General features: G+C 35.6%; 1 protein-coding gene across 5 annotated transcripts in view; it reads left to right on the top strand.

Annotated features, from left to right (window-relative positions):
• The first annotated feature begins 663 nt into the window (after positions 1–663).
• Positions 664–15,553, top strand: part of ANKRD13B (ankyrin repeat domain 13B) — a 513,444-nt gene continuing 498,554 nt past the window's right edge. For all 5 annotated transcript variants that reach the window (XM_053706151.1, XM_053706149.1, XM_053706150.1 and 2 more), the window contains exon 1: positions 664–1,159. In XM_053706151.1, coding sequence (XP_053562126.1) covers positions 1,058–1,159 — 102 coding nt within the window. In that variant the 5' untranslated portion in view covers positions 664–1,057. The remainder of the gene's footprint in view (positions 1,160–15,553) is intronic.

Genomic DNA, 15,553 nt, shown 5'->3' with positions numbered 1-15,553 from the left:
TTACAGGACCATCTTCTAATAGGCTGATAATATATGTCAATTAAGGACATTATTTCTCTATGAAGAATCCATCCCATTAACCGTATTTAATGTGTTAATTAAAATTAACTTAACGACGCTATGGTATCTTATTTTTCATGCTAATGTATTTGTTTTATGTCCTTTCAGAGTAAAAGCTATCGTGTTGATGATCATAATTGTGTGTTAAAATACATTTAACATAAATATCACTTCAAGATGTTATTGTTCTGAATATTTTATTATCTGTATTTTGGTCTCTGATCTCTGTAGGGATTTTTTCATCTACAACTGCCCGGGATTTTACATATACAAAACGTGTGATGACAACGAGCTCTTGAAGACTAAATCAATAGATTTTTTTTATTCTATGTAAATTAATATTAATAATGTGTTATATGTATTATCTATTGCAACGTAATAAAAGTCTAGCAATGTTTTATTCAGTGCAACATTTTAATAAGCGTATCAAAAGATACCGCTTAGACTTTGTTAGATACATCGTAATCCTATGACCAAAGAGACATCTGTGTATGACCGACCACACCTGTCAGTGAAGTGAGACAATAGTACTGGGAACTACAACCCCCATGATGCAAATCGTGTGTGCCTGTCACTGGCAGCATCTAGCACACAATACGGACAGCAGCAGAGCTGAAGCAGTGCTGCCAGGGAGGAGTCCTGATCCCACCAGGAGCCCATGGCACTGCCTCTCCTTCCTCTCCTAGCCATCATTCTCCCCCTGCAGGCAAGTCTCCCTGCCATACCTAAACTTTGTGCTTTCGGCCACCCCCTTCCATTTTCTAAAGCAGTCTGAGAAGAGGAAAAGCCTGCATCTGTGTGTTTGTCCGGGGCTTAGGACCTGCTGCTTATCCATCCCCGCTGCTGCTGCTGCTGCTGTGCAGGGGGAGCACATTGCTACTGCTCACACATACAGACATGCACCCACATCCTGCCTAGTATCCCAGTCTACCCTAGAGACCCATTTCTGTATGGTGATTTTTGGAAGAAAGGGTACACAGCCCAGCATGAGACGAGGATGATGCCAGCAAAGAAAGGTCCTGATAGCAAATTTCCTCTCCACTATTTGGTCTGGTTCAACAAACACAGGGAGTTGGAGAAGGAGCTCGTTGATAAGCAGGTGACTTACATATTTATATTTATATATATGATTTTTGTCTATTAAAACTGAATAGTGAGGGATGTGCGTGGGGAATGGAGGCATGTAAGGGTATGTGATGTGTGGTTGAGTGAGTGGGTAGGGGACATAAGGTAGGGACACAATGAATGCAGATATAGATAAAAGAACCAATAACGATTAAGATATGCAGTTGAATAAAGTGCTTTCTAAAAGATATTAATGTGTATATGTGTATTTGTATATGTATATATATATATATATATATATATATATATATATATGTATATATATATATATATGTATATGTGTGTGTGTGTGTAATATATATATATATATATATATATATATATATAAAATATATGTGTGTGTGAAATATTTACAGACAAAATGAATGGGTACATTCGTCAACGAGAGGTGGTGAATATGGTGGAATAAATATTAAGGTTGTTTTATTTATTATTTATAATAAATGTAATTATTGAAACTACAGATTGACTGAGATAGCAACAATAAAACCATATTATATGACTATAAAGAAAGCAGTGAGGTCAATGCGGATGCTGAAGTTAGTGGGAGGCAGGTGGCACTGTATAGATGTATGAAACAGGAATGTTACAGGAGTCATCTGGCTGAATTGGGTGTTGTAGAAAGATGATGGATGTGGCTTTGAGTGACAGTAGTATATATATATATATATTTACAGTATATACACACACACACGTAGAGATATATACAGAGTAGACAATACATATTCAATGTGTATATAAACAGCAGTATCCTAGATTAATTAGGGGTTCAAATAGCTCTACTAAAATGTTTCTCTGATTTCCATGTAATGCTTGGAGATGATTTGGAGAGTTTGTCTAGCTGTGGTGAATCTGCTACACTTGTTTAGGAGATACATTTCTCTCGGGAGTGTACTTTACATTTTAGTATATCTCATATATGAAAGAAGAGAGGGTGTTTGTGGTTGTCAGTTATAGTATAAGGGATGTGGAAATTTATTAGTGGGGTCTGTTCAAGTAAATGATTAACAATGCCTTAAATTACTGTTATACTGAATAAATGAAGTAAGATATGATGGGTGGATATACTCTGCATTGCAATATTACAACCACATCCCCTGCCTTATCTGTCTAGTCACCAAGGACATGTGACTGTTCTCTGAAATAAACATCACAATTAAGCAATGTAATTTTTATCTAAATCTATTTCCATTATTATTAAAATTTGACTTGCTGTGCAGTGTGAATTGCCTCAGGAATCAGAGATGAAAATCAAGAAGAATGTGGCAGCTAGGAAGTGTGGGCAGATCATGCAAATTGCTCATGTGCTTTAATCCACAGACATATTCATTACAGTAAAATAATTCACTCTCCAATGTTTTATTTGTATGATTTTTTTCCCTGCAGCTGGGGTTTAAACATTAATACAGTAGGATACATCAACATAAAGTCTCTATGCATTTCCTTGTTTTACACAATGACTGTCTTATCAGTAGATATTGATGGTTCTAGATCATAAAATGTGGGGGTGCAAAACTTTGACCATAAAGCAAGATATCAATGGTGCAGGGATTGTTAGGTGGGGGACAACCTGCTTCCATTCTTTTTATATTTTTTTATTTCCCTTCTCCCCTTTTATGTCTTCCCTTGCTCGTTGCAGAACTCTGAAATGCCCCCCCCCCAAAAAAAAAGAACCCTGCAAATTCTTTGCAGGTAGCACCACTGAGATTTGGGGCACACCCCCTAGAACTGGGACTGCAAGTACAATTTCAGCTTTACTATGTAAAATATCTGCCTTTGATTTTAATAAGTTAGATGGAACTCTAAGCTGGTTGCAGAATATATTATCTAAATTTAAAGGGACATAAGACCCCAAATGTTTCTTTCATGATTTAGGGAGAGTGCACAATTTTAGTAAGCTTTCTTATTTACTTCTGTTATCAAATTGACTTAGTTATCTTTATTAAATAGCAGGTAGGTAGGCTCCGGAGTGTGCATGTGTCTGAAGCAATATATTGTGGTAGTTTTGCAAGAATGTTTTTAATAATATTATACACTGTGACAACACCACCGCCTTTTCCAGACACATGCTCTCTACTTACCTATGTATTCCCAACAAAGGATACCAAGAGTACAAAGTAAATTTGCTAATATAATTAAGTTTGATTATTTTTTTTAAATTGCATGTTCTATGTAAATCATGAAATAAAACTCATGTATTTTATGTCTATTTAAACCATTTATGCTCTAGTCCTTGTTATTTCCATCCTTTTTTCAATCTTTGTAGCAAGCTGTGGTCTATAGAATTGTTGTCCCTAGATGCCTACTTCACGTGTTCGTTTAATGATATTGTAAAGATTTAAATGACATTACAATTTATTCTACAATAAAACACGTGAAACAATTCTACTTAAAGGAATAAGAAACCAAAAGTTTTCTTTTGTGAATCAGACAGAAAATACAATTTTACCAGGAAATAGTGCTGCTATCTTAGTGCTCTTGCAAATGGATAATATTCCAGCAAAACCGCTGCCACAGTACTCCAGAAATGGGCCAGACCCTAAGCATACTACGTCCCTACGTCCCTGCTTTTCAACAAAAGAAACCAAGACAATGAAGAAAAATTGATAATGGAAGTAAATTAAAAAGTTGTTAAAAATTGCATGCTCTGTCAGAACTATGAAAGAAAAAATGAGATTTTTATATTTAACCTTGCATATCTTGGCATTCATTTTAAAGCCTATTTCCATTTATTTGTATTGTCATGACAATCTATAATGCAGGGTGTTTATTAGAAATGTAATCACATTTTTAACACTAAAAGCTTAATCCTTTGTGCTCAAAAGGTTAGACAAGCAGAGTATTCTCTCTGATAAGGTAAAACACAATTCCAAATCGGTTTTATTTTTCCTGCAGTATAACAAATCTATCTGTAATGCATCAGCCACAGGAGACCTAAGTGTTGGGCACATTTAAAACGATTTAGAGCCTTGTTTAATATGTTGAATTGAGCAGCTCATAAATACATAACAGAGATATAAAGTCACCAGGAACCACACAGAGTTCTTTGCTGTGGTTTGTGCTCTTTGTACAAAAGAATAACGATCACCTAAGAGAACGTCACTGTTTCATTTATTGGATGAAGAAGTTATCTGAATAGCACTGGTTACCTTACACAATACACCTGAAAGATTTACACAGGGGAATTACAGCTCTCTGTTATAATCTTAGATGACATTTTGAACTTTGTTTGCAATGAAATCTGAAGGATATTGCTTTGCTGGTAAGGGGCTAAATTGAAATGATTTTTTCCATAATTGGATTGAATACATTTATTTGCAGTTCAAAGCAGGGTGTTAGTGAATGCACTTATTGTATTTTGAATAACCATGTTATTCAGTGGATCTGATTTGCTAAGGATGGGGACCTGCATCTTGCTTTAGTGGTTCATGAGTATCTCACTGGACACTTCTCTGAACTCTTTGTGAATTTAGATCGTAGACAAGACTATTAAAAATTGCTAGTGATTTTAGGTTTTGAAGCAGTACCTGAGTACTATAGATATCACCAAACAATTATCAATAGCAAAGTTCCTATCTGTACCAAATTTCAGTAGTCAGTAGTTTTCAGCAACATCCCACTCTCCCTCCTACATGCAGTTCTGCCTACCTTATACATTTTCTCGTGCCACATAGTGAAACCAGGGACTGCATAGCCACCCTTGCCTTGTCCTGATTCTGGTCATGGGTCCGTAGCCTCAGATACTCTCTGGAACAGTTGGGAAGTATGTAACAGATTCCTTCCATTACTACCACTAGCTTTTATTTATTATGGAATAATGGTAACCTAGTTCCACGCCATTGCATTTTGTTGTTTGTATAGAAATAACTGGTCCCTGGATACAATTTGAGTTATGTGTGTATAAATATAAATGCTTTGTGGGAACAAAACCAAAACACAAATTGGTGTACTGATACAGAGACACAGGGTCGGCTCTAAGGGGGGGCTTTGGGGGGCAATGCCCCCCCAAATGGAATGCTGTGCCCCCCAGGGCAAAAGAAGTGATTTAAAAAAAAATTTTTTTTTTTTTTTTTTTTTTTTTTACATTTTAAAAGAGATCCTCCACTGGAGGGCCCAGCTAATCTCTTTACTCTCCTCTATTTACAACCAGATAAGAAATAAAGTTGCATTTCCCTGCTGGTGCTCTCACAGTTAACCTAGGGCTTGCAATGCCCCTCCTCCTGCTAGCCCACTTACTACGGAGCTGAAGTGAGATGATGACATCATCAGACCTCTGCAGGAAGTGCTGGGAGAAGCTAACAGTCAGTGAGAGGGAAGGCAGAAGTAATTTTGTGAAAACACAGCCGTATAACCAATGTGTGTGTGAGAGTAGTATCCCTTCCCTATTGTGCTTTATATCCTGGCAGCCACAGATAAAGAAGCAAATTGGGAATTCCTTGGTTTACCCACTGCAGGTCACACAAAACAAGTGTGCATTGTGCCTGCTTTATCTGCAGTGATCAGTGTAAAATGTGTGTCAGATTATAGGTGCTCAAATACACACACTTCAAATGTAGCTGTTGGACAATGAGTGAAATAGCCTTATGTTTATTATTTACATGTTTCAAAACATCTATTTGTCCCCAATGTTGTTTTATTATATATATATATATATATATATATATATACACACACACACACACACATACACACATACATACATACACACAATACACACACTGTGTGTATATATATATATATTGTTTGTGTGTATATATATATATATATATATATATGTGTGTGTATACACATATATACCATGTGTGTGTGTGTGTATATGTGTCCACTGGCTGTGTCATATGTGGGAGACATTCCTGAGATATGACAAATGTAACCCCTGCACTGCCATAAATCTGGTAAATGTAACTGCTGCGGCACTGCCAGACATCTTATAAATGTAACCCCTATACTCCTTGAGATATGACACATGTAACCGCTGCACTTCCAGAAATATAAACAAATTTAACTCCTGCACAGCCAGAGATCTGATAAATGTAACCCCTGGACTGCCACAGTAGGTCTGCTCTTATTTTGACTCTCATACATGCTTTTTAAATGCGTGCCCCCTCGTGAAAAAAAAATGCCCCCCCATTTCATTCGTTCTGGAGCCGACCCTGCAGAGACAGGTCTGTGTGCCTATAAAAACGTACAATTTATGTGTTAATTGAGGCAATGGAATATTACTTTTGTACCAAACTTTTTGTATTATGAAAAATAACACTATAGCCAATAAAATGTATTTGATTTAAATTATAACACCACAGTTATTACACCAAAGATATATATATATATATATATCATATTTTTATTTATTAGCGATTCTTTGTGTCTGTGTGTGTGTGTGTACGTGTGTGTATCTAAATCTCTCTATGTGAGTGTCTGTGAGCTGTTTGTGTTTTTGAATGTGTGTGTGTGTCTCAGAAGTGTGTCTGAGTTTTTTTTTACTGTGTGTCAGTATTTCTGAGTGTCTGTTAGTATCTTTCTGTGTGAGTATTTCTATGAGTGTGTGAGTATTTCTGAGTGTCTGTTAGTGACTATGTTTCTGTGTGAGTATTTCTGTGTATTTGTGAGTGTGTGGGCCTTTGAATGTTTGTGTATGTCTGTGAGTGTGTGTGTGCCTTTTTAATGTTTCTGTTTGTGTGTGTGTGTGTGTGTCTATGAGTGTGTGTGCATTTGAATGTTTCTGTTTGTCTGTGTCTATGAGTGTGTGTGCCTGTGAATGTTTCTGTGTGAGTATTTCTGTGTATTTGTGTGAGTGTGTGTGTGCCTGTGAATATTTCTGTTTGTATGTGTCTATGAATGTGTGTGCCTGTGAATGTTTCTGTGTGAGTATTTCTGTGTGTTTGTGAGTGTGTGGGCCTTTTAATGTTTATGTGTGTGTGTGTGCTTTTTTAATGTTTCTGTTTGTGTGTGTCTATAAGTGTGTGCCTGTGAGTGTTTGTTTGTGTGTGTGTGTGTGTGTGTTCATTTTTAATGTTTCTGTTTGTGTGTGTCTATGAGTGTGTGTGCCTTTTGAATGTTTCTGTTTGTGTGTGTCTGAGTGTGTGTGTGTCTGTGAATGTTTCTGTTTGTGCGTGTGCCTGTGAATGTTTCTGTGTGAGTATTTCTGTGTATTTGTGAGTGTGTGGGCTTTTGAATGTTTCTGTTTGTGTGTGCCTGTGAATATTTCTGTTTGTGTGTGTCTATGAGTGTGTGTGCCTGTGAATGTTTCTGTTTGTGTGTGTCTATGAGTATGTGTGTGAGACTGAATGTTTCTGTTTGCGTGTGTCTATGAGTGTTTGTGTGCCTGTGAATGTTTCTGTTTGTGTGTGTCTATGAGTGTGTGTGGGCCTTTGAATGTTTTTGTTTGTGTGTGCCTTAGTTTTAAGTATCCAACTGAGCCTCTATTATGTGTGAGCCTCTATTGGGTTCATATGTGTGTTTATCTGGCTCTGATACTAGTCAGTTCCTCACCAGACAACACAGTACAGTACAGCTGAAACTGATCTCTGGGGCATAACTAGAAACAATTGGGCCCTAGGGCTACATTTTCACCATTTCACATCTTGCCAACCCCACATGACTTTCAGCCTGTGTATAAATATGTTCACAAATACAGACATAATATATATATGCATGTGTAGTTATGCCCATGCTTGCTATAACAATAAAGATTTATCTCCATAAAAGCTTTTTTGGGTCTATAAAGATTGTGCAATGCAAAGTTATAATAAATAAATAATACCATTTTTGAGACACACTGTAAAGGCAAGATTACTTTTATGGTTATTTTCTGTTGAGAAAATAAAACATGTTTATGTTCACTGGATATTTCTTGTAGTTTGCAAAAATGCACAAATTTCCACATATGATTTACTGGAGTATGCTAACACATTTTGCAGGTTCAGTAAAATTAATTGTTAGGGGGGAAAAATAAATATAAATAGGTGTCTTAAACATTTACCTACTGGTCATAAAGCTGTCACAATGCTGTCTAAAAGCTCAAGTCGAGCAAACATGCAGATTTTTTTTATTGCATTGTGCATATAACGTTTTCACAAAATAGTGTATCGTTTACTAACAATATCATAGTGAGACCCTCTCTTAATATAATTGCGAGTTTGTGCACATATATAATATATATATATGAACAGTACAATATAACTGAAAATGTGCATACAAAATAAATGTTTTAAAATTATTTTAATTACAGGAAAATCAGGCAAAATTAATAATGAAAGTCTGATGCAATGCTGTTTCACTTTGCAGAATTAAACATTTTATGGGAATTTATATTTTAAATTTTAATATCCCACAGTCAGGATATAAGCAGGAGACATAAAAATAGAATTATAGTTTTTGATGGCAGATACAAGGCATAGGGGGCTCTTTAATCAGCTCAAATTTCTACCCAAAGTGTAGGCTTAATTAATCCTTAAGATAGAGTTAAGGAAACCCTATGAATTATTGAATTCCTTTACTGTATTTGTCCCTACAACCTCTATTGGCAGTCTATGTATTCCACAAATCAATTCGGTTCCTCTACCCATATCCAGTATGGGGTCTGTGGTTACTTTGTACTTTTTCAATTAAAGGGACATAAAACTATATTTTTTTTCCTTTCATTATTCAGATAGAGCATGCAATTTTAAACAACTTTACAATTTCCTTCTTTGATTTAATGTGCTTTTTTCTAATGGCATCCATTGTTGAAAGGCATACCTAGGCAGGCTCAGGAGCAGCAATGCTCTACTGGAAGCTAGCTGCTGATTGGTGTCTGCACTTATATGCCAGTTGCCATTGGTTTAACTGATGTGTTCAGCTAGTTCTCAGTAGTACATTGTGTGAGTAGTAGTCAGTAGTACTGCTTTTCCAACAAAGTATACCAAGAGAATGAAGCAACTTTGATAAAAGAAGTGAATTGGAAAGTTGTTTACAATTGTAGGTTCTGTCTATATCACAAATGGGGTTTTATGTCACTTTGTAGGGCTAGCTCACATTTTCTTTTTGAGATTTGAAAAGACAAACTCAGACATTTTTGTAATCACTTATTTTTACACACTCAATGTTGCTTGTGAATATTCTGCAGTAGTTTTTTGTGTGTATTTATATTTTTATATATATATATATATATATATATATATATATATATATATATATATATATATATATATATATATATATATATATAATACTTAGCCGGTAGCCCAGCACTCCAACCTCCAGGGTGTACTCACTACCCGAGTGCAATCCTCGTAGATATATGTAGAAACTTTCTCTTAGAGGGAGAGCACTCACAGAATTTTTTTTCATGTAAAACAGTATAGTCTTTATTTCCAAAAGATTACATTAACAAATTGATTGTCGATGTTTTGGCCCCGGCATGGACCTTTCTCAAGACAAAAATGTTCTATAAAAGATACAAAACACACAATTGGAACCTATATAATTAGAACAACATATGATAAATGCTCAAAGCAAAAAAAATAATTACAACAGTGACATCCCTCCACCATCAGAATTAGCCTAACAACAAAATAATAAACAAATACAAAATAAATAAAATTAGGAGACCATGTAGCAAGCATATACTTACCACAATACAAGAAAGAAATATACCACTTACAATGAGACCCGCTACTCTGTGCTCCTCTAACTAAGAACTTTAGAAGCGGGTCTTTTAAGCATTGAGCTTTTATCGTATGTTGTTCTAATTATATATATGTTTTGTATCCTTTTATAGAACATTTTTGGCTTGAGAAAGGCCCATGCTGGGGCCGAAACGTTGACAATCAATTTGTTAATGTAACCTTTTGGAAATAAAGACTATACTGTTTTACATGAAAAATGTCCTCCCTCTAAGAGAGAGTTTGTTTATTTTTATATATATATATATATCTCACACACACACTCCTGTAAGACTATTTCATGCAATGTGTCACTAGTCTATGTAGTCTTTATTCTCAATGACTGTTATCTATTGGAGTTCAAGACCTATGTAAAGCTGAATACACATTGATTGTAGTTGAGCATCAAGCACAAGATCAATATGATGCAGCTGTGTTTGTAAATTAGCTGGCATTGCAGAGTTATTCTCAATAACACTTGTCAGACTTCAGTTAATTTCAATAACAAATTCATATGCCTCATTTCTTATTTTATCTATTCCATATTTATATATGGTGTCCTGATATTTACAGTTTTTCTCTAAAGTTTCTGAATGGTACATTGTAATAATTTAAAGTGTTTCACTCATCAGCCCCCCCCCCAAAAACTAACCTAGCTAGAAGCCTAACACCATTTAAACTACTGTGTCACAGAGTTCAGGCATTTAGAGGCTTCTTGGCGACCTCTCGGAGGCTGTTGTGTGTAAGGGACAATGTCTCTCTGCCATCCTTTACAGAACACTGGGAAAAGGATCTAGACCAGCCTGACTTCAAGTGCACAAAGAATCTTTCCAGATCCTCTCAGATCCTCTCAGATGCTTGAACTTAATTTAAAAATACTTGTATGCTGGTACCTGCCTCCCACTAGACTGAAAAGTAAATACCTAGCCTTGTCGAGACTATGTTGGAGATGGTAACGGATTCCAGGCATCATGACACATACTGTATATGGTGGACCTATCCCATACACCGCATTTTTTGTGGGACAGATTACTGGGTTTACCCAGAAATTGTTTGGTTCCGACACAACTCTCTTAAATATTTACCCAGGTTTTTTCCCCAAATTACACTACTTGGCATATGCCACACCAGTGCAAAATCTTTATTAATGCGCAGATGGAAGCAACTTCTTCCACCAACATTCAAGAATTGTACAGTTAGAATGTGAGAGCTCCTAGATTTAGAAGAGTACGGTTACTGAAAGCGCAATAAACTGCCTTTATCTCATTCCATCCATTTCTTCTGGTATGCAACCATTACTTCTCTCATTAATAAAGATTCTGTGGGTGTCCCGCCCTCTTCCCCTCTATGCTTCCTCTCATTTCTTCTTTTAATTTGTTCATTTACCTTAACCGTCATCAGTGGTTTATCATATAATGCACATAATCACAGAGACCTAGCTAAATGTGCGCCTTACAGTCAGGAAGAAATTGAACTTCAATGAATCTATGTTTATATCTGCTCCTTCTATAATTCTGGACTAGCTCAATAGTATGAACTCCAGGAAGCAAAGAATTGAAGCTCTTTTTACAGCAAAGTGTATTCAATGTATTATTAGTTGTTTGTGCAACAAGTTCTTTCAATAGAAAATGAAGAAAACATTTTGTCAATACTTTTGTTTCTCCAAAATTGACCATTGAATTCTATTAAATATGTTGTAGATAAATTTGGTAAGCATCTCTAACTGGTGTGGTCTTATTACTGGATGTAGTGATTCTTAACCCTTATTCTTATGACCTAGAGACAGGTCACCTTGAAAATTGTTTTTTACTTATTTATCTTTAATGGAACATTGCACTCAGTGAGACTGTTACTTATTAGCCCATTTATAAACCTGAAAAAACCTAGTTTACAACATGGCGGCACCAATTACTTTAGGGACTAAATCATTACACATTTCTTTAAAAAGTAACCAACTTATATCATTTAAAAATACGTTTTCATATTATTAGTATGCTAACTTTTAGTAACCAAATTCCACCAACAATTTGCCTTATTTGGAGGAGCTAATTAGGGTCATAGAGATAGTATAAAGTAAATTATTTTGCAGTTGTTATCCACTAAAGTGAGTTAAGGATGGATTTGTAGCAATGTTAGCTTTGAGATGTATGTATGAATTGTAGTGTGTGATTGCTGACATTAATGTTCATTTGCTAATTTGACTTTCTTAGTTCTTTAAACAACTACCATGTCTTGTCATCTGTTACTATGAGTTCAAAATTAGGTGGGATGTAAAGGGTTAAGTTTGTGGGGTGTGTATACCCATTAACTAATCACATTTTAGCACTCCCTTTTTAAAGAGTGGATATTGCTCTGACTATTAGTGTCTGATTACGGCTTCATAGCCGAAACGCGTAGGACCTATCTGCCTACCCTTGTCCTGTTGACAAACCTGTTTGTGCGTTTCCTCGTTTTAATATTTTGGATGTATAATACATTTTGATTTTTTTATCTTTGGATCCGGGACTCCTCTTTTTGTTTTTTTGTTAGCTTTGAGAAGTCAGCACCAATCAGCAAGCGCTACCCAGGTGCTGAACCAAAAATGGGCTGGCTCCAAAGCTTACATTCCTGCCTTTTCAAATATTGATACTAAGAGAGCAAATACAAATTTATAATAGGAGTAAATTGGAAAGTTGCTTAAAATTGCATGCATGCTCTATCTGTAAAAATAACAATACAAGTAAAATCCATTTAAATAGATGAATAATAGATATTGCAATGATTTATTGTAAGTATAAGCCACTGCTAAGTTGTTTTTTTTATTACAACAATAAAACAGACTGTTTAATATCCCTTTAAATTCCGCCAGCCAGTGCTGCTGCAGAGGCACTGAAGGCATGCAGACAGGTCCTCTTTCTGAGAACATTGTCAGCACGCAGCTTGATCATTGGGGATTACGAGTTTGTCAGAGAGGAACAGAGGACAAAGCAAAGAAAATAGCAAAATAACAGCTTCCTTAGGCCTTATGGAGCTACCAATGTTTCCTGTTCTACCTACTTGGATCAAACATTATCTTCATGTCTAAGGACCCAATACTTTGAAGCTCTCTGATTTATCTAAGGTCAGGTGTCTCAAAAGTATTGCAAGGTCCTTCAAACCTTTTTCTAAAGGTAAAATTTACCTTGGGAGCTGTTTCTCTAGCCATGCAGAGTTCTGGATACGAAGGATAGACACATACATTACAATATAATGCGTAATTTCTCTCCATTCCAGTGAGTTTTTGATTATCAGACCTTAAAGGGACATTAAACCCAATTTTAAACAACATTCCAATTTACTTCTATTTTCTACTTTACTTCATATTTTAGATATGTGCAGCCACCAATCAGCAGCTTCTGAGCCTATCTAGATATGCTTTTCCGGAAAGGATATCAAGAGAATTAAGCAAATTAGATAATAGAAGTAAATTAGAAAGTTGTCTAAAATTGCGTGCCCTTTCTAAATAAATGAAAGAAACAATTTGGGTTTAATGTCCCTTTAAGAGTCTCTCTATTAAACTTGTTGCTCGGCAGGTATACATATTTGCATTTATTTTTTACATAAGCACAACATATTTGTACCTACTTGTTTTATAGAGAATACTAAGTGCAGGACCACTGCTGTTCGTTTTCAAGGGCAAGGACCCTCGTTTTCAAGGGCAAGGAGTCTCCAGTGGCATTAAGAGTCCTTTTAGGATGAGATAGAATTCTTTACAAGCATGGGTCGATCAGCAGCTAGTTCTAGGTGGTGTTCTTTGAATGATACTGTTAGCCAGATGTGAATTGATATTTTAAATGTGTGGTTTTACAGGAGAGTTACTCTGGACCCTACAGATCAGGAAGTATAAAGTTGTATACCTGCTCCCTGGGCTCTTAAAGGGACTATTCTGTGTGTTCTAACTGCAGTTAAAACTAACAGGAAATGAATGTTTCTACACAACTAATACTGATGTATAAAAACATGGGAGCCGGCCCATTTTTGGTTCAGGACCCTGGGTAGCGCTTGTTGATTGGTGGCTACATTTAGCCAGCAAGCGCTACCCAGGTGCTGAACTAAAAATGGGACAGCTTCTAAGGTTACAATCCTGCTTTTTAAATAAAGATACCAAGAGAGCGAAGAAAAATTGATAATTGGAGTAAATTAGAAAGTTGCTTAAAATTGCATGCTTTATCTGAATCATGAAAGAAAGAAAAAATGGGTTTAGTATCCCTTTAATGAAACATTTATAATGAAGATCAAATGTTATAATATTGCACTGCCCCCACTCGGCTACTTCATAATGCCACCCGGCTGACAACATTTTCAGTACTATCCATTAAAAAAAGTGCAATATATTTTGTTTCATCCTCAGTTGACCCTGTAGACTGGCAAATGATTTATACTTTTGTGATTTGGAGCTTTGTGCCTGCCAATCTGATGTTTTATCACGTCTCAGGCTACTATTTAAGAGTTTCCTGGTGTCTCATGGGATGAGTGATGAAATCAATACTGTCTGCCTTTTTCTCAAAATTTTCTTTTTCATAAATTCCACTGATTTGTTAGTTTATAGGCTCATTCTGGGCAATTTCTGCGGCATCTGTTGGCGCTTTACAAATAACTGATAATAATAATTTGCTGTTTATAATCAGTTGGTATGATGATTCGTTAGTATAGTGTTAAGATGATGCTTCCAATTTTAGATTTGATATTCCTGGTTATTAAATAGACTCTATTGTTATGCTCAATCTTAACCAAAATGAATCTAATTAATTTCAATAAAAACAGATTTTCGTGTTTTTGTTGTTTTTTTTTACATAATAATTGTCTTTATTGAAAAACAGTATCTATAATATAGAGAGAGAGAACACTCTGTCGTCCATCTGATGCACCAAGCCTACAGATTTTAGTTTCATTGTCAGGGTAGAAATGACTATATCTTGTCAAGTGCACATGGTGTCTGCCCATTTGCATTCGTCTGCCAATTATGCTTATAACTGTGTAGCTAGAGGACTTTATCTTCATAGGTTAGAAGTTCCATCCTCTCCCCAAACTAAGCTACCAGATGATTGTAGTCCTTGTAGATCATTAGGAAGGATTAAAACAGAAGACGAGATGACCTTTCATGTGGTGCCATTTAAATCTTTTAACACTTTAATTGTTTTTCAGAAACGTTATCTCATATGGAAATCCAGTGGGTAATTTACGTCGCTGTACATCAGCCAAAAACATATACAGCGCTTGTTTTTGAAAATTAAATGATATTATTACATTAAAGGATTTTCAAGTAAGCAGTCTTAGACTCAGTAAATAGGCTTCTCTGAAGTAAAACAGCAAATCTGGTGCTAATTCAGCAGAGAAGGATCTTTGATGTGAGAAAGAGCCTACAAAGCAAGAATAATAACAGACTCTTTCAGACCTTAATGTTATTTTTTTTTTATATACTCATACTATATCTCATGCTAAACATCTGCATATAAACTATACTCATGCTATATCTCATGCTAAACATCTGCATATAAACTATACTCATGCTATATCTCATGCTAAACATCTGCATATAAACTATACTCATGCTATATCTCATGCTAAACATCTGCATATAAACTATACTCATGCTATATCTCATGCTAAACATCTGCATATAAACTATACTCATGCTATATCTCATGCTAAACATCTGCATATAAACTATACTCATGCTATATCTCATGCTAAACATCTGCATA

The sequence above is a fragment of the Bombina bombina genome, chromosome 3, assembly GCF_027579735.1.
Source record: "Bombina bombina isolate aBomBom1 chromosome 3, aBomBom1.pri, whole genome shotgun sequence".
NCBI classification, from domain to species: domain Eukaryota; kingdom Metazoa; phylum Chordata; class Amphibia; order Anura; family Bombinatoridae; genus Bombina; species Bombina bombina.
Note: the sequence above shows the minus strand (reverse complement) of the source record. Positions and strands in the feature narration are given on the sequence as shown.